The 27,890-nt window shown below is 39.5% G+C and overlaps 1 protein-coding gene across 5 annotated transcripts in view; it reads right to left on the bottom strand.

The window, feature by feature from the left end:
- Nucleotides 1-27,890, bottom strand: part of LOC127575852 (ferroxidase HEPHL1-like) — a 55,626-nt gene that overhangs the window by 17,106 nt on the left and 10,630 nt on the right. For all 5 annotated transcript variants that reach the window (XR_007957134.1, XM_052026043.1, XM_052026044.1 and 2 more), the window contains exons 3-12: nt 26,111-26,323; nt 20,559-20,738; nt 18,293-18,547; nt 16,755-16,923; nt 14,255-14,394; nt 14,036-14,167; nt 12,236-12,447; nt 6,882-7,032; nt 5,402-5,614; nt 4,146-4,353 (exon numbers count right to left, since the gene is read on the bottom strand). Coding sequence is in view for 4 of the 5 variants with exons in the window: in XM_052026043.1 (XP_051882003.1) it covers nt 4,146-4,353; nt 5,402-5,614; nt 6,882-7,032; nt 12,236-12,447; nt 14,036-14,167; nt 14,255-14,394; nt 16,755-16,923; nt 18,293-18,547; nt 20,559-20,738; nt 26,111-26,323 (1,873 nt within the window). In the remaining variant the exon portion in view is untranslated. The remainder of the gene's footprint in view (nt 1-4,145; nt 4,354-5,401; nt 5,615-6,881; nt 7,033-12,235; nt 12,448-14,035; nt 14,168-14,254; nt 14,395-16,754; nt 16,924-18,292; nt 18,548-20,558; nt 20,739-26,110; nt 26,324-27,890) is intronic.

The raw sequence follows: 27,890 nt of genomic DNA, 5'->3' as shown, positions 1-27,890 counted from the left end.
GATCTAGGTAGGTCAAGGAGTGATAATTGAACATCCGTTCATTAGTGAAGACAGTGCACCTATCTCCAAATGTATATAAAAATGGCATGCATTGCACAATCTGAGAGTGTGTGGAGCACACTGGTAAGGTGAATGGGTGAGTCTTTCCCTCCTATAGGTAAACATTTAGAGAAATAACGGAGCTAGCTCCAGGATTGTCTCAATGAGAGTGGGGATAATTCCACTGCTGTGTCGAAGACCATCTCCATGCTAACCAGGGGCCTGAGTTAGGACAGAATTCACTGACTGGATGCATATAGTAATAACATATTGTTAGGCAATGATCTCTCAATTAAGTGCAGGCAATGCATATAGCTACTAACAGAGCATGAGATACGAGATATCGGAAGACCCCTGGAGCAATATGGTAAATGGAGATAACAGGTCTGCTCTTAGTGCTGTCACTATATTAACCAAGGTTTTAACTAAGCAAAGGGAAGAGACTGCCAGACCCTGAGAAGAGGCAGGGAAGTGTAAGGCACGTGATGATCGTGCAGGAAGGTTTTACTGGGAGAGACTGATTACATGCTTTCTCATTTTGGGTTGGTCAAGAAGTGATAACTGAATGTCCATTCACTGGTGAAGATGTTGGACCTTATTTCTAAATGTATTAAAAACAATGTCATGTGTGAATAGGCCTCTCTCCCTTCTGCAGATTGATTGAATAAATACATTCCCTCTCAAGCTGAGAACAGATTGTGGGAGTGATTCTTTTGCTGCACAACAACTTGAAATGATGAGATATTGCTTCCATCTCCAAAGATTAGCCTGCATGGAAAGAGAAACATATATACAAAAAAAAAATCAGGGATTTAAGCATATAAGTATCTATGGCATGTACCATCAGGCTCAAGGACAGCTTCAATCCTGCTGTTATAGGACTGTTGAACACTTCCCTAGTATGATAAGATGGACTATTGACCTCACAATCTAGCTTGTTATAACCTTGCACCTTATTGTCCACCTGCACTGAAACTTCTCTGTAGCTGTTACACTTTATTCTGCATTCTATTATTGTTTTACCTTGTATTACCTCAATGCAGTGTGATGAATTGATCTGTATGAACGGCATGCAAGACAAGTTTTTCACTGTACCTTGGTACATGTGACAATAATAAACCAATTTCAATTCCAATCTGCAGCCAATGCTTTGTTTGCTGCGTTCTGAAGTCACGATGGTGGACGTACTTCAGTGACTTTGTGAAGTGAATGCATGTCATATGTTAGTCCTTACTGAACTTGCAGAATGGAATTGTTCACTGGACTCCATCAAAGGATCTCGCCTCTCACTGGAAATTCTCCTCCTCCCTTTCCTTCAGCTTTCCTTGGACCACATGGCCTCTTTCATTCTCTCAGCACCAGAGAAACTCTTCCTCAAGGAAGTCCCAGCAGGGTACCTACATCTAGTTAAAAATTCTATGACCAGAGTATTTTGACCAAGATCACTCCTGTAGAAGAATGAAGTATGGGAAAGATTTAAAAATGTCTAAAAGTTTACCAATACTCAGAATAGTGACCTGGCAACAAACCTCCAAACATTGCGTGATCCCTTTAAAGAGCATTGGTGGGTGGTTCCTCTTGCTGTCTAACCTCATGTTCAGTTGATCAACATGAGGTGCTTAGAGCACGAAGTTTCAAAATGACACTGGGGCTTTAAATCAGCATTACATTCAGACTCACATACTGTTCTGCTTACACTGCATGTCTCCTGCTGTCACAGGGCAAACTTCAGTGAAAGTGAATATGATAAGCCATCTCTACTATATACAAAAAGTACATTCAGCATTACCAGTCAGTTTTAAATTCCTAAGTAAATTTCACTTCATTTATCTGAATAACTCATGATTTTAAACACCTTCCTCAAACCTTCTCTTAGGCTTCTCTGTTCTAAGGAGAGCAATTCTTGCCTCTTTAGCCTATCCATAAAACTGTCACTAGCCCATTCCAGAAAATCTCAGCTGACCTTCTTCAAAGTCATCAATCCTTCATGAAGTGTGGGGCCCAGAATTGGACACAAATCTCCACCTGGGACCAAATATTATTTATATGGGTTGAGGATGGCTTTTGTACTCCACATCCCAGTTTATGAAGACCAGGATTTTATTTGCCATATGAGCTCCTTTGCTGGCATGTCCTTTCCCCTTGCACAAATACCCTTTCTTAGAATAGAAAAAACCTGTAGATCCTGGAAATCTAACATGAAAACAGAAAAAGCTGGAGATACTCAGCAGGTTGGGCCGCAATTTTCTGACATTGTTGGGTACTCTCAGAACCTTCATGTTTTGATGATGCCATTCCCTCAGGAGGCCCCAGTGCTGGGCCAGGAATTCTCCTGAGCTCAAGTACCTTCTTTCTCACTTCTGGACCCTACCCCCAGGCCTGAGCAACCATCCACCCATCCACCAAAGGCACTATCCCTCTCTTTCCCCAACCCTCTGAATGCCCCAAACACCACCTCTCTAACTGGTCCTAACTGAGTTTTTGATGTAGCCCTGTGATCCCTCCACCTAGATTTGGATCCACAACTGCAAGCCATCCAGGACTGTGTGAATTAGTCTGGATGTGAGAAAAGATTTCAGCAGAAAATGGGAAAAGGTAGAACTAAAGGAAGGATGGCAGACAGGTGAGCTGTTTATTGTGGAGGAAATGGGGTTGGAAGATCAGCTTGGAATGAAGGAAGACAGCGAGGATGTGTATTGTATAGTTCAGCCTGTGACAGCAATGGAGGGGAATGGAATCATTTACATGGGTTAATGAGATGCGAGAAGCCAAAGGTAATGACTTTAATTTTCCCCTGTGTTTAGGTAGACAGAACTGCAGCAAAGATTGGATGAGTGCTCTAAGGCAGTATAGTGGTCAAGGGAGCTAGTGCAGTGGTAATGTTGGGTGTTCTAAGTATACAAGCAGATTCTGACCTTACAATTATGAATCAACGGCTATCATGTAAATCGGGCAGAAGGACAATATTAGATGATTGAGGAGCTCCAGAGTTAATGGTGTAGAGATTAAAAAAGAGGTGTTTGCTAAAGGTTTTCTGTGATCGTGAGTTGAATGAAGTGACAATATTCCCACCAAGATGTATAATGGAGGACGAGTGTTGGAGAATGGCCTGGTTGACATGTCAAAGGCTGCAGAGAGCTTGAAAGAGCTTAATGTGCCACAACCACAGGAGAAGTCATTTGTGATTACAATTAGGGTCATTTTGGTGGTGTAACACAATGGAAATTGATTGCAGAGATTCAAAAAGTTAAGCTGCAGGTAAAATGGGAACAAATTCAAGAAATGACAACATTTTCAAGCACTTATAGAATCGAAAGGGAGACTAGAGATGGGTAGATTGTGATGTCAGATGAGCTGAGAACAGCACTTGACGTGAAAAAAGACAAATTGCTAGAGGAACTCAGTGGGTCGAGCAGCATCCGAGGGGGTAAAGGAATTGTCAATGTTTCGGGTCAAAACCCTGCATTAAATTACCCTGAATACAAATTATGAAGTCGGCAGTTTATTGGGATTGGTGTCTAGGGAACAAGAGGCTGGTTTTACAAACAAGACTTACCAGAGAGAGAATAGGCAAAGACAGCAGAGAACCCAGAGAATAACAAGCTGGGCTTATCACTTTGCCCAGAGCTGGGCAAAAGAGCACCTGGGCAGAATGGCCTTAATACACATGCAAGTGGGGTTGAGAGTGGTTAAAAGATCAAGACAGCTGAGGGGTAGGTTCACCATCATTGCGAGCTCCCCATTTTTGTTGTGGAAAAGGACAGAGTAGGAATACTAACTTAAGGTGATGGTGAGGAAGCTGGCTTGGGGTATTTGGCTCAGAGTTCAGAGGGACAGCCAAGTTACACGTGATCTGAAAACATATGCAAAATGATAGTATATTTAAGAACACTGGGAAGTGTTTGCTTTACAGATTTTACCAGTGTAGAGCTTCACTAATCAGAGCATACACTGACAAGTGGCATTGACTGCACTTTTATAAAACCAGCTTTATTACAAGCATAACGGCAGAAAGAAACATTCTCTAGTTTTAGAAGCGAGTCAGATTTCAATGCAAATATTTGAGTTTTTTGACTTTCATGAAAGAACTAAATGAAAGGATTCACCTTTCTTCTTCAGTTGTATTGAATCTTTCCAGCTCCCAACTCCTGTCAGGTGAATAGTCCCAATCCATCTCCACTGCTGCGATGTAGTATGTATGGATTATCCCAAATGTCTGGTCTGGGATACTTTTATTGCAGTTTGTAACCTGATACAATTGTTTCATTCCACCCATATAGTGATCAGCTGTTCGGCAAATGACCTTAAAGGTGCCTAAATTAAAAATAAGTTAAATTAATAATAATTATAACTGAAAAGTTTAACAGTAGAGAATTTTGTAGTGTGATCTTATATGGCTTCAAAGCTAGAATTGGGATATTGAAGGTGCAATTCTGGTCTATTTCCCCACTCCCTTATCCTCACACTCACTAATTAAATTCTCAAAATGTCCATTCTGCTGATCGCATTTTGATTTGAAAGTTGCCAGTCTTTCAAATAGAAACTGCGCTGTAGTTCCATTCTAAAGGAACCACTGGCATTCAGCTGCTCCCAGCTAAGTACATCCTCAGCTTACATACAGCCGGTCTGGAAAGAGTTACACAACAGATGACAGCGTATCCATCACTCTTCTTGGTCACTGGATTCCATGTGGAACCTGACAGTGGAGCCCATATTTTCCGGGACTCCCCTGCACTACCACAATGAAACTGTCTCAGCAATTCTGTGCCAACCAGATCTAACATAGAATCAAAATCCTGACGAGAAGAAATATGTGTCTTTATGCTTCTTTTCTTTTTAAACTTTTTAATTAATAATGTTTAATTATTTGAAGAATGTTAATAGTTTTTAAATGTCTTTGAATACCGGTGAAATTTAAAACTCTTATAAATGCCTCTGAGTTTCATTAAAAATGAGACTACGCCCCCATCCTTGCCTGTGTCAGGGTGTTCCAGGGATGAGCTTCACAATATGCCATCTGAAACCCATACAATGCTACATCTCCCCATACAACTCCCAGGGGTGCAGAGTTGACTCACGTGATTCCCAGATGAGATCAGTCAACCAGCTCAATGTTTTATATTTGAAATTGCATTTTGGAAAAAAATCTGTATACAAGGCCAGTGCAAAACATAGCTTACAGCACAGAAAGATCTCTGCATGATTTTTCCTGGAGAAATCCAGAGTTTATCCATGTCCTCTTCCCCTTACCAGCAAGTTGACAATTCCTCAGTTTCAAAGATTTATTCATTAAAAATATGAATAGTGTGTTCAAACTGCTGGTTCAGTGGAGGGGGGAAGATGAAGAAGAGTGAACTCTTACCAACATCATCAGGCTGCATGAAGACTGTTGCAGAAGTATGAGGAAACAGACTGTACACGTCACGGGTTGTCCCTCGCATTTGGATTGTGTTGCCTTGAAAGTAAACGCCATGCATGTCGATTTCAGTGCCCAGTCCAATCAAATGCCATGAAACATTGTCACCCTTGCACATCACCAGTCCAGGCAGATTACCAAACATGTAACCATTAATAGCTAGAAAATGAATACCATAATTTTACATTAGGGATATTAAATAATATAACAGAGTAAAAAAAATCCATAATATTTACTACTTTAGGGACCCAATGGATGTCCATTTGTTGCCCTAAACTGAAAACATTGAATTGGTAGTCCATTTCACAACCCACTGACTTCAATCCCAAAAATTTGTTGGTGACTGTGGTTCAGTGCTGGACAACAAAAGTTTTTTTGCATTGTATTATTGAACAAGTAAGGTACAAAACAGGGTCTATAGATTGATGTCCATTAAATTCCATATCAGTTTTCCGCAGTTTGTTCAATGCTTTGGTCCAATTAAAGAATTTTGTATTTCATTAGTCAGCCTCACTATCAGAGAAACAGAGCTAAATTACGGGTGCATTGTAAAGAAACATGACATGAAATCAAAACACTTGATTTCATCAGACTGAATCTTACAAGAGTTACAAGCTCCCTACTGACCATCACACTAAACCAAGGAACAAGGTACTGCAAGCAACAGAATCATTGTGAAATAAACTTAATTACTAAAATTATAAATTAATGTTTTATTCAATGTAAGTGAATGTTGTCTGGTTTGATGTTTCTTGAATTAGCAATTTTGAAAGGTTGACCTGATTGTTTATGCAGGAGTCACAGTTCACACACCTGTCTGTGACAGTGAGGCAACATGACAATATTTACCAGCATCCCCTCTGCCTCTCCTCTGTCCTCGATTCTATATTTGGGCTGACTGGGTAATTCCAGCCCTCCAGTACCGTCCTTTTCTCACATGCAAGCTAGCAGGGTGTACTGGTATACAAGGACACCCTGCTAGCCTGGCTTCAGGAAACATGATCACAACCAAATTGTTACACCTGCACTATCCACCAGAGGTCACCAATTAGTCATCTCACAGATTAATTCTTCTCTCACACTAAACCAGAGACTCTTGAACTTCTGAATCATTTCATCAACTGCTATCTCCAAACGGTAAAGGAATCAACCGAGAACCTTGGTCCCTACAAGGTTTTGTAGCATGCCATATGGAACATTCACCCACTGAGGTATTGAGATGAAACCATACTCTCAAAAAAAAGATCATTTCCTTTTGTGTCACCAATCAACCGAATATTTGCCAGTGATGCAGGAGGCTTATGAGAAATGTATGAGAAATACTGATCATCCTTAATGAACACATCCTTAAAATGAGAGCCACTCAAATTTGAATAGGGCATGGCAAAGCCCAACATGGTATGTAAATATGACAATAACCACGCACCATGCATTTTGTTTGATTCTTGAAATTCTTCATCCTTCAAATCAACATTAGAAGTATTTTGAATAAACGTCTCCAAATTCTTTGAGAGATACCAGCTAAGATTCTCATCAAAGACTGTATACAACAGGTAAAATTCCTGGTCAATATATTTCTACAAAAGAAAAAAAATGAACATCTCATTTCTTGAAAGTACTTTTAAACTGAAATTTATGGAAATTTGTAAACAAACATTATAATTTTCCAAATGAGAAACAAAATTACGGTACTACATAAGATACAGGACATTATGGATACAGGATCAAAGATACAGGACATTATGGGCTGATTTTCAAGCAAAGGCATTGCAAGTTTTAATTACGTTCGGTTATTGTGGAGCTGAAAATTCTCTGTCCAGACCTACTGAGAAAAACAAATCAAATTTATCACTATAATAAGCAGAAATCTAACGTTGCCTCATACTACAGTGGGGTTAAGAAAAGAAAATGACAAATCCAAACTGAAAGGTAGACTCAATGCAGTCTCATGCCATGGAGATGGAGCTGATTCATTCAATGTACATGAAACAGGAAAACAACAATTTCTTGGAGGTGAGAACCATGATGCTATAAACAAAGAGCAATCAAAACCCTGGAAGATTAAGAATAGTATTTTATAAGATTCTCTCCTCCTAAAAGAATTCAGGGACTGTGGAAAAAAATAATATATGATCTATATTTAAGAGTCAATTAAACATAATTTAAAAATGATGATTGAAGGATTTACAGTGCAATATCCTCTACCCAAAACATCCCATTGTAAAAGAACAAAGATATGAGTTGGTCCTCTGAAAGATATATTTAAAAAGATTGCCATCTCCATCCAAAACAATTAATATTTGTCCTTTGTATCTCCTTCAAGTTTTCTAAGGGCTAATGGGAATGGGTAGAACTCAGTCCCACTTTGCTGATGTGACATTCATTCACAATCCAGTCCCATGAAAAACATGTTATATCATGGGTCTTGCCAAAGCTGATTGACAAACATTTAATAATTGACTAAATGCACAGAGGTTTAAAGAACCACTTGTTCCAAGTTAAATCACTGTGTTAATGGAGTCCAATTCCCTGACATTTAGATGCAGAAGGGGAGGAGGTCCAAGCAGAAAATCTCAGCAGAGCTCTTTTATTTTTGGATTTTTTTGCCCTCCCAGCAGCCAGCAAACTGAAAACCTGCCTGGTGGCTGCAGAGGAAATGAATCATAGGAGCCTCCAGCCTGGGACCCCTGGAGAGTGACCCTGACAACAGAGAACTGGGAGATGGTCAGTGATCATGGTGGAACATGAAGGAAGACATCATCTGACAGAGGGGAGGCCAAAGACATCCGTGAGGAGCCAAAGAAAGGCACTCCTGTTCCTCTTAGCTCACAAGAAGTATGGTAAATGCATCTAATTTGCATCGTTGTCCTTCTACTGTTGAATACCCAAACCTCAGGAAACTACACTAAAGCAGTGAATTTCAGAGCTACCTCTCTGTGAGCCAGGTTTAAAGATGTTAGTGAGATGTCCCATCCTCCAGAGTGGGACAGGCAGGTAGTGACCAGAAAATGCATCGGTGTTATAAGGTAGTGGGTGCATGTGGAAATACTCCATGTTAATGTTCTTAGCTCCCCCTACCTAAATTTCTCCTGCCCATCACTGGGGAAGAGAGGAGGAGTGGTTAAAGCACTGACCACTCACTTTTCTGCCCAGAACTTTTGAACTCTCCTGGATTTCCAAAGGCATTTCATTCACAAAATGCTATTGTAAACTATGCCACATAAGCATCTGATTTAAAGGCAAGAAGATATAGAAAAGTAGGAAAGTTTGTAAAACGTGAAAATTGATTGTACATTGCCCAGGTCAATAAAAAGTAGAGAAGCTACCATAGATCAAGAGGGTGCTGGGGAGCTTGGCAGTGGGCAACTGCCATTTAACACTATTTGAAGGAATGACAGGCAGCTGGGATTGAAAGCTGCTTTGCTCTTAAACATTCAACTCACACTAAACTAGCCAAGGGAAGCACACAGAAAAACTACATGGTCAAGTACTTTGGCAGGTTAGAGGTAGATTAACAGCGTATGGCATTTAATGGCATTTAATCCCTTTTGAGAAATGGAGTACACCAATGCTCCTACACCTATGTCAACTGACTTTGCCAAATGTGCCACGGTCAGCTTAACTAAATAACAATATTGTGCATTCCAACATATTTTCCACATGTACAGGGAGAGCTGAAACAGCAGGATCTGCACAAATGTTAACTTGATGTTATCTTTGTAACAGCCAGTCATCAATTTCTTCTTCTCTCACTCCACTCCCACCCTTCCTCCCTTTTCCCACTATATTCTAAGTCTACCTGATGTCAAACTTTTTCCATCACAACTAGATTTTATCTAAAGGTAGTTTATAATATTGCTCAGTCTAACTCAACGTGGCATTGCAGACACAATGAAGTTTAAAACCTCCTACCACTAGGTACTTGAAGCCAGCAGTTCTAGGTTTTCCATGTTTCTGTTTGTACAATGTCCAGAAAGCCGGTGCTGCAGGAAAGCCCAGGGCAATTTGTGCAAGACAACCCACAGGGGAGGTCCGTCAGGCACATGGCCCAAGGCTTCATGTGGGTCAGAACAGGCCATGCATATTTACTGCAAAGAAAGGTTTTCCCATTAGCTCCACCATTGCCAACCCCCACTGGGTAATGAACAGCATGTAATTCTTAGAGTCAAAACCTGAAACCCAAACTTAACAACATCAAGGACAATCATTAGACCCACACATGTTCACAGTGTTGTGTACAAAAATAAATCAATGTTCATAAATGCTGAATCTGGCTTCATGCACATGGGCCTTCCTTGCTGACTGTATGACTAATACTTGGCTGTTTCCTGGATAAACCATCAGTGAAACAGCTACTAAACATGCTAAAAACATTTAAAAGGCATCCTGCAGTTAACTTCTGCAGGGTATTTGGGAAAATTGTGCTGCCTCCCATCCAAAACAACTTCACTTTCATCATCCGCAACCTTTTCCCTCTGCTAAATAAGCATTGGCTACGTGTCTGTGGAAAATCCAGGAACAGACTGGTACAGTATGTACATCACTCTGGTGAGGCAACGCATCAGATGGGCTCAAGTGTCTTCACTCTCACCTCAGTCAGAGAAGTGTGGGTTCAGGCTCTACCCAGAGATGTGATGTCAGCATGAAGTAAATTCTTAGACAGACAGAAGCTGACAAAAAGTTTAAAAGAAAGTCAGATATTTGAAAGATTAGTTGAGTGAAGGCTGTATTTTTGAGACCATTTAAATGCATGGCGCCACAAATTCATTCACATAACTCCAAAAATAATACAGCTGTGCAATGAAAATCAGGTGATCCTGGAGTAGAGCAGTTCTGCAATTCATTCCTGGGTGCCTTAGTGTCCATCAAGAGGTTTTAATTTTCTCTAGCACCATTTTTCTGGCATGAAACTGCCCCCAAACACAAGTGCAACATACAAAATTCATCTGCAGTGAAATTTTCAACTTCACTTATCTGAAAAATGGTGGTTCTTATTTAGTCATAGAACAGCCAGGTTATACTAACCACATTTAAAGGGCTCGCACTGTATCCTTTGTCCTCACTGAGACCTCTGACTTCTGAGGGCCTCAAATACAACCCATGCGAGTCTTGGCTTTTTAGTCCATGGAGATCAGGGTCACACTCATTCTCAGCTTCTTAGATTCAGGATAATTCCAGGTTGCTGCTGTTCTCAGAGTTACACAGTTATACAGCATGGAAACAGGCCTTTCAGCCCAACTCATCCATGCTGACCTAGTTGCCCACTAGTCCCATTTGCCTGCATTTGGCCCATATCCCTCTGAACCATTCCTCTCCATGTACCTGTCTAAATGTCTTTTGAACCTTGTAATTGCACCCACCTCTACCACTTCCTCTGACAGCTCGTTCCACATACCCACTACCCTCTGTGTGAGGAAGTTGCTCCTCAGGTCCCCTTTGACCTGAAATCTTATACCCTCCAGTTTTAGACTCCCCTACTGTGGGGAAAAGAGACTGACCATTCACCTTATCTATCCCTCTCATGATTTTATATACCTCTATAAGGTCACTCCTCAACTTTCCACTCTCCAGGGAAAAGAGCCCCAACCTATCTTTATAACTCAAGCCCTCCAGTCCTTGTAACATTCTTGTGAATCTTTTCTGCACCCTCTCAAGCTTAACCACATCCTTTCTACAGTATGGCACCCAGAACTGCACACAATACTCCAAGTATGGTGTTACCAACCTCTTGTACAGTTGTAACAGGATGTCACAACTTTTGTACTCAGTGTCCCAACTGATAAAGGCAAGCATGCCAAACACCTTCTTCACCACCCTGTCTACCTGTGTCGCCAACTTTCAAGGAACTATGTACTTGTACCTCTTGGCCTCTCTGTTCCACGACACTCTCCAGGGCCCAGCCATTCACTGTGCAAATCCTGCCCTGTATTGATTTACCAAAATGCAACACTTCACACTTTTCTGACTTAAACTCCATCTGCCAACCCTTGGTCCACTTTCCCAGTTGATCTAGATCCTGTTATAATCTCACATATCCTTCTTCACTGTCCACTATACCACTAATTTTGGTGTTATCTGTAAACTTACTAACCAAGCCAACTACATTCTCGTATACTGTAAATCATTAATATAGATGACAAACAACAGTGAACTTAGCACTGATCCCTGCGGCACATTGCTGGGCACAGGCCTTTGATCTGAAAAACCATCCTCCATTACCATCCTCTGACTCCTACCACCAAGACAATTCTGTATCCAATTGGCTAACTCACCCTGGACGCCATGTGATCTAATCTCCTGGACCAGCCTACCAATGTTAAAGGCCTTGCTGAAGTCCATGTAGACGACAGCTGCTGCCTGCCCTTATCAATCCTCTTGATCACCTCTTCAGGAAACTCAAATCAAATTTGTGAGATAAGGTTTCCTGCTCCTTGTGGTTACCCAGAATACTGTTTAAAGTTTTAAAAAAACAAAGCAATATACAGAGCACAGTATATTGTTCTTCTAGGTTTCCCGATGCTCATTTAGTGCACCTTATTCTTAAGTGTTCTCTCTCATATGTGATTCTGTTTACCTGGGGTTCTGGTTGTGCTAGTAGATCTATGTAAGCATTAAATCATTTAAAACCATCTATATTACATATCTCAAGAAATAGCAAAGACAGATTAAAACACAGCAGGATCTTGCAGGTGAAAGAAAAAGTTATACCAATAAATCTGATGAAAAGGAAATAAACCTACTTTAAAAAAAAAGTTAAAAACTAATTCTAATATACAATACCTGTGAACCGTCTTGATTTAATGTGTTCTGCCTGCAGACAATCAATGGTCCAATAAGGCCAGAATTGGTGTCCTCCACAATATTGGTGGCTGAGTAGTACATCCAAGTCAGGCAAGGTGGATCATTTACTGTAGGTCCAACATGCTGTGGCACAGTCCACTTATAGGTGAAGGATGTTCCAGGCTCAACGTGTGAACCATTTCTTTCAAAACCTTAACATTTCAATTTAAAGAGAATCAAAAAAATTTAAAAATAGTTGTGGAATAAGGCCATTATTTTTATTTGCAGTTTGAATCAGCAGGGGTGCACAGGGGAGATGGATCATTATAACTGGTGCCTAGCAATTAGCACAAACTTAACTGCACATCACAAATCCCATGCTGGCTCTCAGGGGTTAAGATGCTATAATGAACCATAATGAACGACTCTTTCTGCTTACTCAGTCAAATGAGACTTGGCCCACAAACAACATGAGACTTTCTTTACAGGGCTAAGTAAGAAGTAAAGTTCGTAAAAACCTAAATTACTAATACCACTACTCTTAAAGTTGGTCAACCTCTTACACCATTCTGATTTGTAGACTGGTCTGAGAATCTACTTCTGCCATCTTTTCATTGTCCAGCAGTTCCTTGGACCTTGGAGCATAGCCCCTTTCCTCCATCCCTTTACCTGGCTAGCTTTGAGCATCAGCTTTAAATACCTATCCCAGGCCTAACTATAGGGTAGGACAGGCTAACAGCAATTCCCCTTTAGTCAGAGACAATACCCAGATGAGGTACTGTCTCTGGGTAAACAATACGTTCTGCAGAGTCCCCCCATTTATGAAACACCTTGTGTAGAGTGACTACAGTAGTCTCCTCCAGAAATACGAATTTCCTAGGAGCTGTTGTTCTACAGATTCAATGCTGGCAAATGTCCAATTGCACTTGTATAATTGCTGAGGGAACCTATACATCATCCTGTGCACTCCAATTCTCCTGCCACACCCCAGTTGACCTAAACATGCACACAGTACAGCAATTGCATGTGCTCCTGGATAAAACCAATGTGAAAATGTAGATTACACACAGAGAGGTGGGAGAGGGCGAGGGTTCGGACAAGATATCCAAGGTAAAAGATCAGTGTGAGGTAGAAGGAACAAATGATCAGAACAGGGAGAGAGCAGAGATCGATAGGAGAAAGGAGATCTGATAGCTGGGAGGAGATTGGAGTGGGGGAGAGAGGGCTGATGAATGTACACATTTAGCTGAACCCGTCAAACCATGGTCCCAACATGGCAGAGGTGTCGGTCTGAACAGTATTACTGCTTAATGTGTAAACACTGCCTGAATGCACTTCAGCAGTACACTATCACACTCATCTTCACTACAGGTACAAATGTTTTGCATTTGCAGCATTTACGTGCAATAGTTAATTTTTGGTTGCTAAAAATTCTTTCCCTTACTATAATATGCAATCCACATTTTCTACCCTGGATTCTACCCATATGTGCCCAAGTTTAGTCAGGAAGATAACTAATCGCCCAGGAATGGAGCGGTGCCTAAAACAAATAGGGATCAGGTGTAATTGATTTAGGTTTGATTTCCTGGCTCCATTATCATAGAGATCTCCACCTGACCCCAATCAAACTAAAGACTAAGACACTGAAGATTCAATTTCAAGCTATGATTGTAAGGAGAAGAAGGGGGATTGATGACAATTATTAATTTTGTAACCATTATTCTAATGTGTAATGTGTAAAATAAAAGTGCAACATATAAAGACAGAAACTCTTCAACAGAATGTGATGTATTACTTTACCATCAACATAGTTTGTTGCATCAAACTCCTTGGTAAAATACACCCCATGAGGCTGAATGCTGTAGGCACGATCTGCATTATTCATAAAAGTAACAATAATGGTGTCTCCAACTTCAGCTTTGATCACTGGGCCTAACAAACAAGTAATAAAAATATTGTCATTTTTGATTATTTTCAAGTAATAAAAACAACATTTCAAAAGTAAATCATATATCATACCAAGTATTCCTAGATGTTTCTCCTCTGGTAATCGATTTTTCCTAGTGCTAAATGTTTCATCAACATATTCAACATATCGCACTTTCCAGTATTCTCCTCCTATTCTATCTGCACTTTTTTTGAAGAAAATCTCAGAATTACTGTAAGGAATTAAAAGCAACATTGAATTAAGTGCCAAAAATCAGAAAACAATTTTGAAGAGTATATGTTACTCATTAGAGCTCCAAGAATAATTATGTCGTAGGTACTTGCTGAGATGTTCACTGATCTTAATTTTGGCCTCACTATTTTCATGCCCACAGGACAGACAGGAGATGGCTGAGTTGGAAATAGTTAAATACAGAGTATTCATTGCCAGCATACTGCTTGCCTGCCCACTGCATTTCCTATGCAGGCAAATGCAGTATAAATGATCCATCAAGGATAGCAAAATTGATAGAGGTATAGAAAGCCATTCCCAATTGGATTAGGTTTATTAGTTGGATTAGATTAAGATGACCCTTTATTTATTTTGACAATATTAATAATATGTTTTTTGTCCATCCTTGAAGCACTGGCGCAGCCTTTCATGAGAGTGTATCAATATTTACAAAAGTCCTCCATACAAAAAATTTGAGAATAAACTATTGGATACAGATATAAAATTACAAAGCAAGACTTCCAATCACCCTTTGCTCTTGAAACTAACCTCTCCCTATTGTGACAGTTTGACATTCAGAAAATCTGTTGAATTATCTGAGGAACAAAGAAAGAACATGAGGAGGAGGAGGATTGGGTGGAGGCTATTTGGCCCTTCGAGCCTGCTCTGCTATTCATCAAGATCATGACTGATCTTCTACCTCAACACCATTTTCCTGCTCACTCCCCAAATCCCTCAAGTCCTTAATATCCAGAAATCCATTGATCCATGGATTGAATGAATTCAATGATTTAATCTCCACAGCCCTCTGGGATAGTCACCGCCCGAGTCAAAAATTTATTCTCATCTCATTCCAACTTCCTAAGGGGTTTTGTTCGAAGACTTATCTTTGTTGGTTTGCCTTTGAAACATCTTCCCTACATCCAGCATGTTAAGCCTTGTATGAATTTTGCAAGTTTGAAAGAAATCACCTGTCTCTCTCCTAAACTCTAGAAGACACAGGCAGAGTCTACACAATCACATAGAATATGACAAACCCACCATCAATGGAACCAGTCTCTTAAACCTTTGCTGCATTCCCTCCATGGAGGAAAGGAGACCTAAATTGCACACTATACTCCAAGTGCAGTCTCACTAAGGCCTGATAAAATTGCAGTAAGACTTCCTTACTCCTGTATTCAAATCCTCTTGTAATAAAAGGCCAACATATCACTTTCCCTCTTAATCACCTGCAGGACCTGCATGTTGGCTTCAGCGACTTGCGTACAAGTCCTTTGAACATCAACATTACCCAATCTCTCACTATTTTAAAAGTACTTTGCTCATTTGCTTTATGTACCAAAGGGATTGACCCATTCTTTTCATTCACTTGTCCATATCCCCTTGAAGCTTTTTACATCCTCCTTTGCACTCACAATCCCACCTTGTTTATTATCAGTGGCAAACTTGGAAACAAGATATTTGGCCCCTCAGACAAGTCATTAAGTGAATAGTTGGGGACCAAGCACCGATCCCTACAGTACCTCACTAGCCAAAACCTGCCAGCCTGAAAAGGACCCGTCAATTCCCATTCATTGCTTTCTGTCCTTTAATTAATTCTCAATCCTTATCAACGTATCACCACCAACTCCATGTGCTCTAATCTTGTTGACTAAACCTTCTCTGTGAAATCTTATCCAAAACCTTCTGAAACCTCAAATACAACACATCCACTGCTTCCCCCTTATCACTTCTATTAGTCACATCTTCGAAGAACACCAGCAGATTAATCAAACATTATCTTCTCTTCTAAACTCATGCTAATTCTGCTCAATCCTATTATTCTTTCAACACTGCTGGGATAACTCAAAACAAAATCACATGCACAAAGAGAAACCAACAAGAATAAATAATTTAGTATGCCATACCAAATTTAAGGGAAAGAAGAAAGGCCTATTGAACCTTCTATTGCGAAATTAAAAAGATAGGGTGGGCTGTATATGCCAATGGCCAACAACACTTACAATTGCTATTAATAATGTATTTTATTAATGCAGAAATGTCAGCAATATAAGATCCTGTGCCTTTGTTCATAGACTTAAGGGAGTTCCAGCTGGACAACACCAGAAAACTAGAGGAAAATCATTCTTCTGTTATAATACTTGAGCACCAGAGAAAAAAGGCAATTTCAGACAATAAATATGCAATGAGCCTTCAACAGAAGGGACATAAATTCATACTTCAAATGTTGCTGACAGAGATCTGTATTAGGAAAAGCCAATCTATTTCTTTACAAGGTGATGAATTCTGAAGAATTGAAAGCAAAGATAGATTTTTTTAAACTGGTATTACTGATCATAAATTGGTTACTTTTAAAATTACCTTCCTTCTGCATCTAGTGGCTGATCATTAAATAAGTTCTTGTTTGTGGGGCCATACTTCCACTGCTCCAATTCAGCTGCAATAAAGTATTTTCTCTCTTTACCAGTTAGTGTAGTCTCTGAATAATTGCGGTCACAACCCTGCACCACAAACAATGCTTGCATACCAGCTGGAAGATAAACAAAATAAGGCTAGGGGAGTGTAAACTCAGATTTATAAAGGCACAGCATTTCAAAAAAAGAAAGGAAACAGTTTAATATTTTTGCCAGTTTTTGCCCACTTCTCCTAAAGAAGTTGATTCTTGCTGGTAAAATGTTTCTGCACCCAAATTATTGTTTTACATCAAGTGTCAGAAACAATTCAATGAAGTACCACAGCAATGCCTTCAAACCTACAGCCAGCCTACCGACCCAGCCTTTACAAAAGAAATTTCTCAGAGGATTCAATTTAAGATGGTTTGTGGTGAGAACCACAGTAAGAATCAGTGAGTGATACCCACCTCCACTCAGGCCAATCTGTCCTTACAAAGCAGTGCTAAATCTCCAGAGAACCAACTGGATGAGGTTTTTTTTAACCTCTCTGGCCCTCACTGGAATCTTTCCCACAGCAAAATTCCACCAGGAATGCCTACCTTACACTAGCAACAGTTCATGGTCACTGGCTTTATAAGTCAAAGAAGAGAAAATTCCCAAAAATGTCCAGGAGGAGCCTGACGAGCCACCTATGACTCCTCTTATGATCTAGTCAAAATGGGGTGGAAGCTGGATCATATTCACTGTCCTTCCCATCAAAAAAGTATTTTATATCCTCTCTAGCCCAAAATCTTTATTCCCCTTTTGCAATAGAACATCTAAAAAAGTACATTTGCAGAACCATTTGGAATCAGCATTTTCTGCAATTCCATGATAGAAATAAATACATGAAATCCAACAGAAAATACGATTAAAAACTGTTGTAAATTACTTTAAATTCTTTTTACAGTCTAGGACTTCTAAAAATCAGTTTCTGTGGCATTTATTGTTGGAAATTCAGGAGCACTCAAAATGAGTCAACAGTGTAAATTTTGCCTTTGGGAGAATGTGTAAAATGAATGATAGCAAGTTAGCAGCTTGTTTTATATTTCTCCTCGATTTTATTTTTGTTGACTTCATTAGAAATAAAATTGGGAAAATGGGCTGTTGACTACCACTCATTTTACATTATATTACAGTCAAGACCTGTGCCTGGACATTTAAAGCTGATTTTATACTACTTTTTGTAAAGTTCAGATTTGAAGGGATCAGCATCTATGAGATCACTCCTGCTGCTTACACAGCTAACCATGGTTCCCTTATTTCTTCAGAATCATAAACCCACAAAGATGTCTACAATTCTGTTAGTATAAGATTATTATACACAAAAGAACTCTCTCTAGGTCACAATGCTAACAAAATAAATTATAACAGAAATTTAATGTAATTTAAAATGTCAGCCATTAAATTCTGTTCAGCTTCCCTAGAGAATAATAGTTAAAGCAATTCAGATAGTCAGTTTCTCACCTTTAATATGGTCATTGACTTGGCAACTTAGTAGCCATTTTCCAACATTTCTGGGAACCATTTGTGCTGTGATAAAGGAAGCTGGAAAAAGACTAACAACATCCACTTTATGACCTCTGTTAATGAGGGTCTGGCCATGGAAATATGCCGAGTGAACGTCAACTTCATTTCCAATGGAAAACAAGTGCCAGGAAATAGACTGACCACTGCACATGTTCAGGCCAGGTAAATTTCCAAAAACATAACCATTGATAGCTGAGGAGTCAACACAGAAATGTAAACTAAGACATTTTAATTATTAGTAAAAATGGTTTTGAAAATGCAAATTTTCTTTCATTCAACTTGTTCATCGATTCAAACTCCATCTTTGTGCCATGACTTAAGGATATATGAAGTGGGGTGGGATAAGGGTTAGTTATAGCAGAGGTACAAAGATTAGAACGTAAAAAGCCTAGATTAGAAAATGCAACAGGAATTGAGATTTATCTGTAGGCACATATTACTAAGGAGTTTATTGTTGCATTGGAGATCTACTAAGATGTATTCTGCAGAAGAACCTTTAAAGCACATGGGAGCAGAATTTCATACTTGGTAGCTGGTGCTAAGCATGCAATATAGAGAGGCTGCAATCGAAATTCAACAGAATAAAATTACATAAGCAGACTGCTACTGGATTTTGTGTTTAACACAACAGACAGATAACAAATTTTTCAACCCCAAATGCTTTTTCTTTCTCTTAATAATCACATTAAGATGCATTATATATAATTCAAATACCAGGTCTAAAAAATCTCAGTGAAAACTCGGCAGGAAGATTAATGAATTAGGAGTACGGGAGAGTTGGGCTGTTAACTGAAAAGTGGCAATAGTGGTTAACTTAATGGACCTCTGGCGAGTGCTGAGAGAGGCATTTAAGGTAGCAATGGTCCATTTGAATGGGGCTTCAAACCTGGGAGAGTGGCAGCTGAGAAAGATTAATAATAACATGGAAATACATATCATGTATAAGACAGCGTCTAAAAATTCGTAGGAGTGCAATTTAGGCAAAAGTTGACTCAAAGGGGTAGGTTCCGAGGAGAGAAGGGGAAAGTAGTAGTAGTTTGGGAAAGGAATTGCAGAGCTAATGGCCTAGAAGGGTAAAGGCATGGCCTGCACTGGTGGAGTGAAAGAAGTAGCTTAGAAGCCAGACTTGGAGGGTTCCAGGGTTGAAAAAAGTTGTAGGGCTGTGGGAGAGAGGGGGAGCAGTGAGAACATGGAGGGTTATCTTATGAAGAAAGATTGAGCAAAATGTACTTATACTCTGTCAAGTCTAGAAGAATGAGAGATCTCATTGACTAATACAAGATTCTGAAGGATCACGACAGAGTAAATGCTGTAACCACAACTCTCCCAGTGGGGCAATCTAGAACCAGAAGGCTAAGTCTCACGGTAAAGAGCCAAAGCACTTAGGACTGAAATATAAGGAGAATTTCCTCTCTTACAGGGTTGTGAATCTTGGAGCTACAGATATTATGTCATGAAGTATATTCAAAGCTGGACTACATGGATGGAAAAGGGGCAGAAAATAGGAGTTTGAGGCCAAAGATTAGATCAGCAATACCCATACTGAATGGCAGAGCTCAAGAGGCATACAATTTTCCACACATATTTGTCATGTTCTGAAGTAGAACTTTAAAACTGAGTTGCAAGATCAGGCAAGAACACAGGACGTCAAGAATAGAATGGTGACAATTTGGGGTGGGAGTTGAGGAGGATTGTATTGATGAGGAAGGAGGGCATTACCAAGTGACTGGAAGGGGTATGGACAAGAGGTGGGCCAAAACCTTTCATAGTAATGGATACAAATCCACTCTAAAATGGCCATATAATTGTCACATAGGCCCGAGAAGGATTAGGAGTGAGACACTGTAGACAGGAACAGAACAAGGGCCAGTATGAAAAATTCCTAAGTTAGTCTGTGGCCCCATGATGGGATGAAAGTGATTTCCAGACTGAGTGGAGTCAACCTGGAAGATCCACTAATCGGTTTTGTACCCATTACTTACACTCTCCACTCACGTTATAGTATTTTTAATGAAATAAATTAAAATGATATTAATGGAAAACCACTGCAAGGTCAAGTCAAAAGCTGTAGTTATTCATCATTGAATTCAGTGACCACAAGTATACAAGTTCTTGGTGTGCTTCAGTGGCTATCAGTTGTAAGATTCAATTTTAGCAATGATTAAAGTAAACAATAGGCAGAAAATCAAATAAAAATACACACAATGCATTTTGTTGCTTTCCTGAAAGTCTTCATCATCCTTGTCAACTGTAGATGGCATGGTGCAATACTTATTAATATTATCATCTAGATACCAACTCAGATTTTCATCCACAATACTGAACATTAAGACAAAGTCCCGGTCAACATCTTTACGTTTCAGTGTCTCCTCATCCAAAATTCCTGTAAAAGTGCAAGCAGAACAATGCCATCAGTGTTATTTTTGGTCATTTTTCCATGTAGCTCTGCTTAGGACATTAAATTCTGTCAAAGACACAATCCACTTACAGATGATTTGTATTCATCTCAGTGTAACGTAGATCATATAAATCAAAGATGTTCACCTATGTATCAGATCATTTTTCAGTTTATAGCATTAACATCAATCACACTCTGTTGTCCTGAAGGGCATGCCTTTTAACCTCCCATCAATCCTCAAAACTCAGGAATATCAATTCAATCTGGATACCGTCGGATATGGACCAATCTCCTAAAACATGACAGGATATGTCCAGCATAAGGAGTAGAAGAGGAATTGGGCACTCAGCCCCCTTGTGAATGCACTGCTGTTCAGTAAAATCATCGCTGATCTTTTATTTCAGTAACACTTTCCTCCTCTAATTCCCTATCCTTCCATATCCACAATATTTGAAAACTATCATTCTCTGCCTTAAATATAGCTACTAATCCTCCACAATCCTGTTAATTCCAAACATTCACTACTCTTTAAGTGAAGAAGTTTTTTCTCAGTCCTGAATTGTTAACCTGTTACTTTGAGACTGTCATCCTTAGTTCTAGACAACTTAGCCTGGGAGTTACAGCCTCAAAAAACTCTAACAGGTTTATCAGATAAATTTCCCTTTCATAAATGTTGGTTTAGTCAATCCTATTATTTTTTTCGAAGTCCCTGTTATCACTTCCTTAATAATAGATTTGAGCATTTTGCCTTATTGATAACAAACTAACTGATCTGTACTTCCCAGTTTTCTCTCTCACACCTTTCTTAAAGAGTGGGGATACACTTGCAACCTCCCAATCTGTAGGAACCATTCTAAAATGATTGGAATTTTAGATGACGATAACAGTGCCTCCATTATCTCTGTAGCATCTCTTTCAAAATGTTGAGGTGCAGTTCATTGGGTCCTGAGGGTTTATTAGTTTTCTAAAATCTATAACTTAATGCAGCTTTGTTCCATGTTTCTGTGCAAAATCCTTTGGCCTTTAATCACATCATGGAGCACAATGTTTATGAGTACTGTTCAATTCTACTTCAAAGTAATTGTAAAGAAAAATTGGCAACTCTTTGAGAGTTCAATGGAGTCCGTAATTCCTCTTTTGGGTCCCACAAACTTCTGATGTGTTAATGCATGAAAGAGCCATCAGCACATGCTTGTTGACTCCATTGGCCACTCATGCAGAAACAGCCCTCCACAACGCTTGTACATTTATCACTGCAATAAGATACAAAGGGGATATGAAACACAGCACCAACAGCTGTTCAAAATGAGTACCAGTAATTTCTCCAATATTAATTTTTTTAATGCTAATTTCTTTCAGTTCCTCATACATTATAGACTTGTTATTCTCCACTATTTCCAGGAGGTTATTGGTGTCCTCTTCCATAAAGGAGAATTCTCTGTTTTACTTTTCTGCCATTTTCTTATTCCAGGCACGGTAGTGTAGTGATTAGCGTAACATTTTACAGCACCAGCAACCCGGGTTCAATTCCCACTGCTGTCTGTGAGGAGTTTGTACGTTCTCCCCATGTCTGCGTGGGTTTCTTCTGGGTGCTCTGGTTTCCTCCCATATTCCAAAGATGGACAGGTTAGGAAGTTGTTGGCGCCAGAAGCGTAGCGACACTTGCAGGCTGCCCCCAGAACACTATGCAAAAAATGCATTTCACTGTGTGTTTCGATGTACATGTGACTAATAAAGATATCTTATCTTTAACTTGTAAGAGACGCACATTAACCTTTGATAATCTTTTTTCTTTTCACATACCTATAGAAGCTTTAGTCTAGTTTATGTTTCTTACTATATTACTCTTGTATTCTGCTTTCCTTTATCAATTTATCTGTCCTCCTTTGCTGGATTCTGAAATGCTCCCAATCTCAGGCTGACTGTATGTGTTTTTGATAACATTATAACCCACAACCTTTGATCAAATGGTCTCCTTAACTTCTCTTGCTAGCCATAGACGGTCTACTTTTCCTATTGGGTTTTTGTGCCTTAAGTGGATGTAACCTTATCAGCTGTTTTAAATGATAACAACAGCTTATTTACTGCCAATGGTTAATGTTTAAAGAATTAAACAAACATATTGCATTTTTCCAAAAAGAAAATCAGATCAAGGAGAATAAGTAACAACAAATTTGAGATTTAGAGCAGACATGCACAAAACAGACTGATTCACAGTCTAGTTGAGTTCAGACCAATTCCTTGCCACAGTTACAAGCATTCAATATAAAGCTCCAAATACCTACAAATGACAGCTGGCAGAAGCCTTAATGTAAAAACATATGCTAAGCAATGGAAAAAGTAGTAGTTATTTTTAAAGTACTGGAATTAATTATTTCAAAACATGTAGAGTACCTGCCATAAAGCTTTAAACTATAAAGCTTAGATTTTGAAAACTATAATTTAATGCAGCTTGGTTTCATGTTTCTGTGCAAAATCCTTGGACCTTGAATCACATCGTGGAGCACTATTTTTACAATTCTGCTTCAAAGTAGTTGTAAAGGAAAATCGGCAATTCCTTGCGAGTTCCATGGAGGCTGGATTCCTCTTTTCATTCCTACAAATTTCTGATGTGCTAATGCACGAGCCATCAGCACATGCTTGTTGACTGCTTCAGCCACTCGTGCAGAAATAGGACTCACAGGCTTGTACAGTTATCATTGCAACAAAATATATAGAGGATATGAAGCTGAGCACCAACATTTGATCAAAATGAGTTCACATCGATCTGTATCCTGAGCCAAAGTTTTCCCTCCACTGGAGTCAAATGAAGGTGGGGCATATTGTTACACAGCTGATTTGCTATCAGTTGTGTTATATGCTATCAGCTTGTTTCCTGGGGATGAAGTGGTGTGGACCAATTTCATCTTCATTAAGCTAATTAACCTTCTCTGGAGAAAGAAAGGGATAAATCCTCACTCTTCTACGTAATTACTCACCTATAATAAAACTCGCAGTAAGTTAAAATCTGCAACTCCTTAAATGTAATTTCCCAGAGTTACATCAAGTGTAAAGCAGATACATTCACCCCAAATGCTCTATACTACCACTTACACTCCATCTGAGCCTTCTCCCATCCTCTTATGATGTTAATGAATCAGAATCAGGTTTATTATCACTGTCTTATATGACGTGACATTTGTTGTTTATGGCAGCAGTACAGTGCAAAGGCGTAAAATTATTATAAATTACACAATAAATAAATAGTGCAAAAAAAGGGATAACGAGGTAGTGTTCATGAGTTCATAGACCGTTCAGAAATCTAATGGTGGAGGGGTAGAAGCTGTTCCTAAATTGTTGAGTGTGGGTCTTCAGGCTCCTGTACCTCCTCCCTTACAGTAGTAATGAAAAGAGGGCATGTCCCAGGTGATGAGGGTCCTTAATGATGGATGCTGCCTTCTTGAGGCAACGTCTCTTGAAGATGTCCTTGATGGTGGAGGGGGGGGGGGGGGGGAAGGTTTGTGCTGTGATGGTGCTGGCTGAATCTATAACCCTCTGCAGCCTCTTGCGATCCTGTGCATTGGAGCCTCCGTATCAGATTGTGATGCAACCAGTCAGAATGCTCTCCACCGTGCATCTATAGAAATTTACAAGAGTTGTTGATGACATATCAAATCTCCTCAAATTCCTAACAAAGTATAGCCACTGGTGTGCCTTCTTTGTGATTGCAACAATGTGTTGGGCCCAAGATAGATCCTTGGAGATGTTGACACTCAAGAATTAAAGTTGCTCACCCTTTCCATATCCCTCAATGAGGACAGGTATGTGTTCTCCCAACTTCTCCTTCCTGAAGTCCACAATCAATTCCTTGGTCTTGCCGACGTTGAGTGCAAGGTTGTTGTTGCAACACTACTCAACCAGCTGATCTATCTCACTCCTGTTCGCCTCCTCATCGCTATCTGAGATTCTGCCAACAACAATGGTGTCATCTGCAAATTTATAGATGGCATTTGAGCTGTGCTTAGCCACACAGTCATGTGTGTAGAGAGAGTAGAACAGTGGGCTAAGCACGCATCCTTGAGGTGTGCCTGTATTGATTGTCAGTGAGGAAGAGATGTTATCACAAATCCGTACTGACTGTGGTCTCCTGATGAGGAAGTTGAGGATCTAGTTGCAGAGGGAGGTACAGAGAAATACCACAAATAATTGTGATCTGCAACATCTTAAATCACTGTCAAGTCACCTAACTGGTAACAGAGTCAAACAATAGATTAATGTAGCATTGGATTGTGGAATTTTTTTTTCTGGAATTACTTCAGCACCTGGTTAAAAATAAACTTAAGTTATTGCTGTACCAGAGGGATTTGGTAACATTTATGGTGCAGGAGAACATTCAGCTATTGTTCACAGAATGAATTAACAATGTTGTAGGATCTGTCAACCTGTCCAGGAGAAATTCCACTATATGATTTACAGAGTTAATTTAACAAATATGGTTTCACGGAAACCTGCAAACTCTCTGCAGTGCCCATCACTCCTACTGGTGGCACTGTGATACAATACAAAGATGTCAGCTTAGAAATCCTATCATGTAGCAAAACATTTTTGTATTTTATACAATCAAATTTAAGCTAAAATTCTGTTGCATTTACCTGAGAGTAGAAATTGAGTTAGTTGCCATTTTTAGACCAGGCTCCAAGCGCATAAAACATGCATGTACAGGGAGGCCATCAAACGGCATATAATACAGTTTGAAGTCACTCACAGCTAAGTAATTTGGACATGCCTGTCCTGCAAATGACACAGCCCATACATACAGAAGCAGATCTTCACAGCACATATTTCTGTACAAGTTAATTGCAACTTGCTTTACCCAGCCCCGTCACGGTTTTGTCTTGAGAATCCTACAGAAGTTAGGCCTTCCTTAAGATTTAGCCTAATACCTCATACTAACACCATCCACCTTGTTGTAAATGTTCATCCGGCCTCTACCCAAAACCCTGGGTTGATCTCAGGCATACCCATCCCACCCCTGAAGGCTCATCTGATTCCAGAGGTCCTACAGCATTCCTACATAATAACCCACCCCCTCAGATGCCTCAGCCACATCCCAAAGACCCTATCCCTTCCACCCCAACTGTGTTCTGACTCTCCGACTGCTGAGCTAGCAGAGTAGAGGTCTTTGTTTATATTTGTATGTGAAAGGCTCTTTGTAGCAGTAGCATTGGGTAGCTAACAGTGTAAAAATAGGCATTTTCCACCTTGACACTCTTCTCCGCCAATACACATTCATCAAATTATTTAATGAAAATTACTGTAATCTCCAAGACTGGGAACTTAGTTTTTGAGATGGTTGAACAACCAATGATTGACTGTACCTTTTTTACATGTTAACAGTGCTCCAATCAAACCTGATGAAATGTCCTTTGGAGCATCCACGTGGGAATGGTAAATCCATGTTAAGCAATTTGGATCAGCATCTGTTGGTGCATACTGCTTCTTTACTATCCATTTGTATGTGTGATTTCCCCCTGGTGGAACAGCATCATCCATCTTATGCTTACCAGATGTACGATCAGGATAAAAAGCACCTGCAAGAAAGAATCTCTCTGAAACTACAAAAATTGGAATAGTCATAGCAAGCAACAAAGTTCAACCCCTGAACAAGGCAAAAACTTCATCAGGTAGGAAAGGTGGTGGACAAGGGAAGATTGAAATAAAAGATGTCCTAATCACCAAGACAGCAGAGAACAAAAGCAACAATTTCTCTGCAAGGGAAATTACCAATATTTTGTTTCACATTTTTTGACAATTTTCCTTTATAGTAATCTGCAAAAGGATGCTTAAAACAGAAATTAAGAGTTAGGTTTCCACCAAGAAGTGACGCCATTTAGAATTTTAAATTGTCCAATCATTCCATTGTCATTTCACTATCCTCTGACAGGAACTGCCATTTATGATTTTTGGGCACAGTTTTAAATTCACCAAGAGATACCAAAGCCAAATTCTAATCAGACGATGGACAAAGAAAAAAGTAGTGCACATCAAATTGAAAATTAACAATTTGTATCTTGACAGTCCTACCAGAGTTCCAGAAATCATAAAACAGTATTTTTATATTACAGATATCAGTTGCCAATCTGACGTAAAACCACAAGACATTCAAAAAGGTTAAAGGAGTTATACATGTTCGTGATCATCTGAATTAAATGTCTAAAAATTGAATCTCATGTATTCTTGGTGTGACACATACAATAAGAGCTATGCATATACAGAATAGTATAAGGACTGCCATAGGTCCACTTTGCTACAGGACTTCAATGTTTAATGGAAATATAGCAATGCACTTTAAACTTCATGTGCCAACCTTGTGAAAATAGACTGTGAGAATAGAATGCCAATGCCCCCTTTACTCTTGGTAGAACAGATAAACATTTAAGTGCAATGTCATAGATTTGTGAAATAAAGGCAATTAACAGGAAGGCTTACTGATTTCCAGGTAAAATTAACAAGAACTCTTGTACAGAAAGAAGTGGAATCAGCAGGAACGAGAATATTAAAGATTTATTTTGACACACCCACGCCACAAACTTCACCTTGATTAGCTTTTAACCTGCTACATAAAAGACCTGGTGTAACAGAGGAAATCCAGCTGCTCTCGCAAGTTAATTATGAACAAGCTTGCAGAGGCACAATCTATAAAATAACAAGGACTTTTCTCCTGCAAAGATTTGTCATGTGATACATTCACCATATTGTTCTACGCAAAATCCAATTTATTTTCCCCAGCCCCAGCACACAAAATGCTAAACAATAACTTCTGGCAGCTTAAGTTCTTCTTTATGATACTGTTGGATGGTGCGAGATTGGAAGGGAAGAGATCCATGTTTGGAATGAGTTAGGGAGGAGATTTAAAGCGTGTTTGATTGTAGTGAAGGAAGTGAAAACAGACTACAGGAAAGAGTAGCAAAGCCAATACTTATAGTCAACGTTAGTGTGTCATTTGGTACCAAATGGTATCATATCCAACTGAAAGTCACTGAAATCACTGAGATCGTAGAATCCCAAGTGGGCATGGCCACCTTATAAGGAACCAAACAGAAGATGCCAGTCAGCCATTAGATGAATTCTTCCATCAGCATGTAATCTATGTGGAGG

The sequence above is a fragment of the Pristis pectinata genome, chromosome 11, assembly GCF_009764475.1.
Source record: "Pristis pectinata isolate sPriPec2 chromosome 11, sPriPec2.1.pri, whole genome shotgun sequence".
NCBI lineage: Eukaryota > Metazoa > Chordata > Chondrichthyes > Rhinopristiformes > Pristidae > Pristis > Pristis pectinata.
Note: the sequence above shows the minus strand (reverse complement) of the source record. Positions and strands in the feature narration are given on the sequence as shown.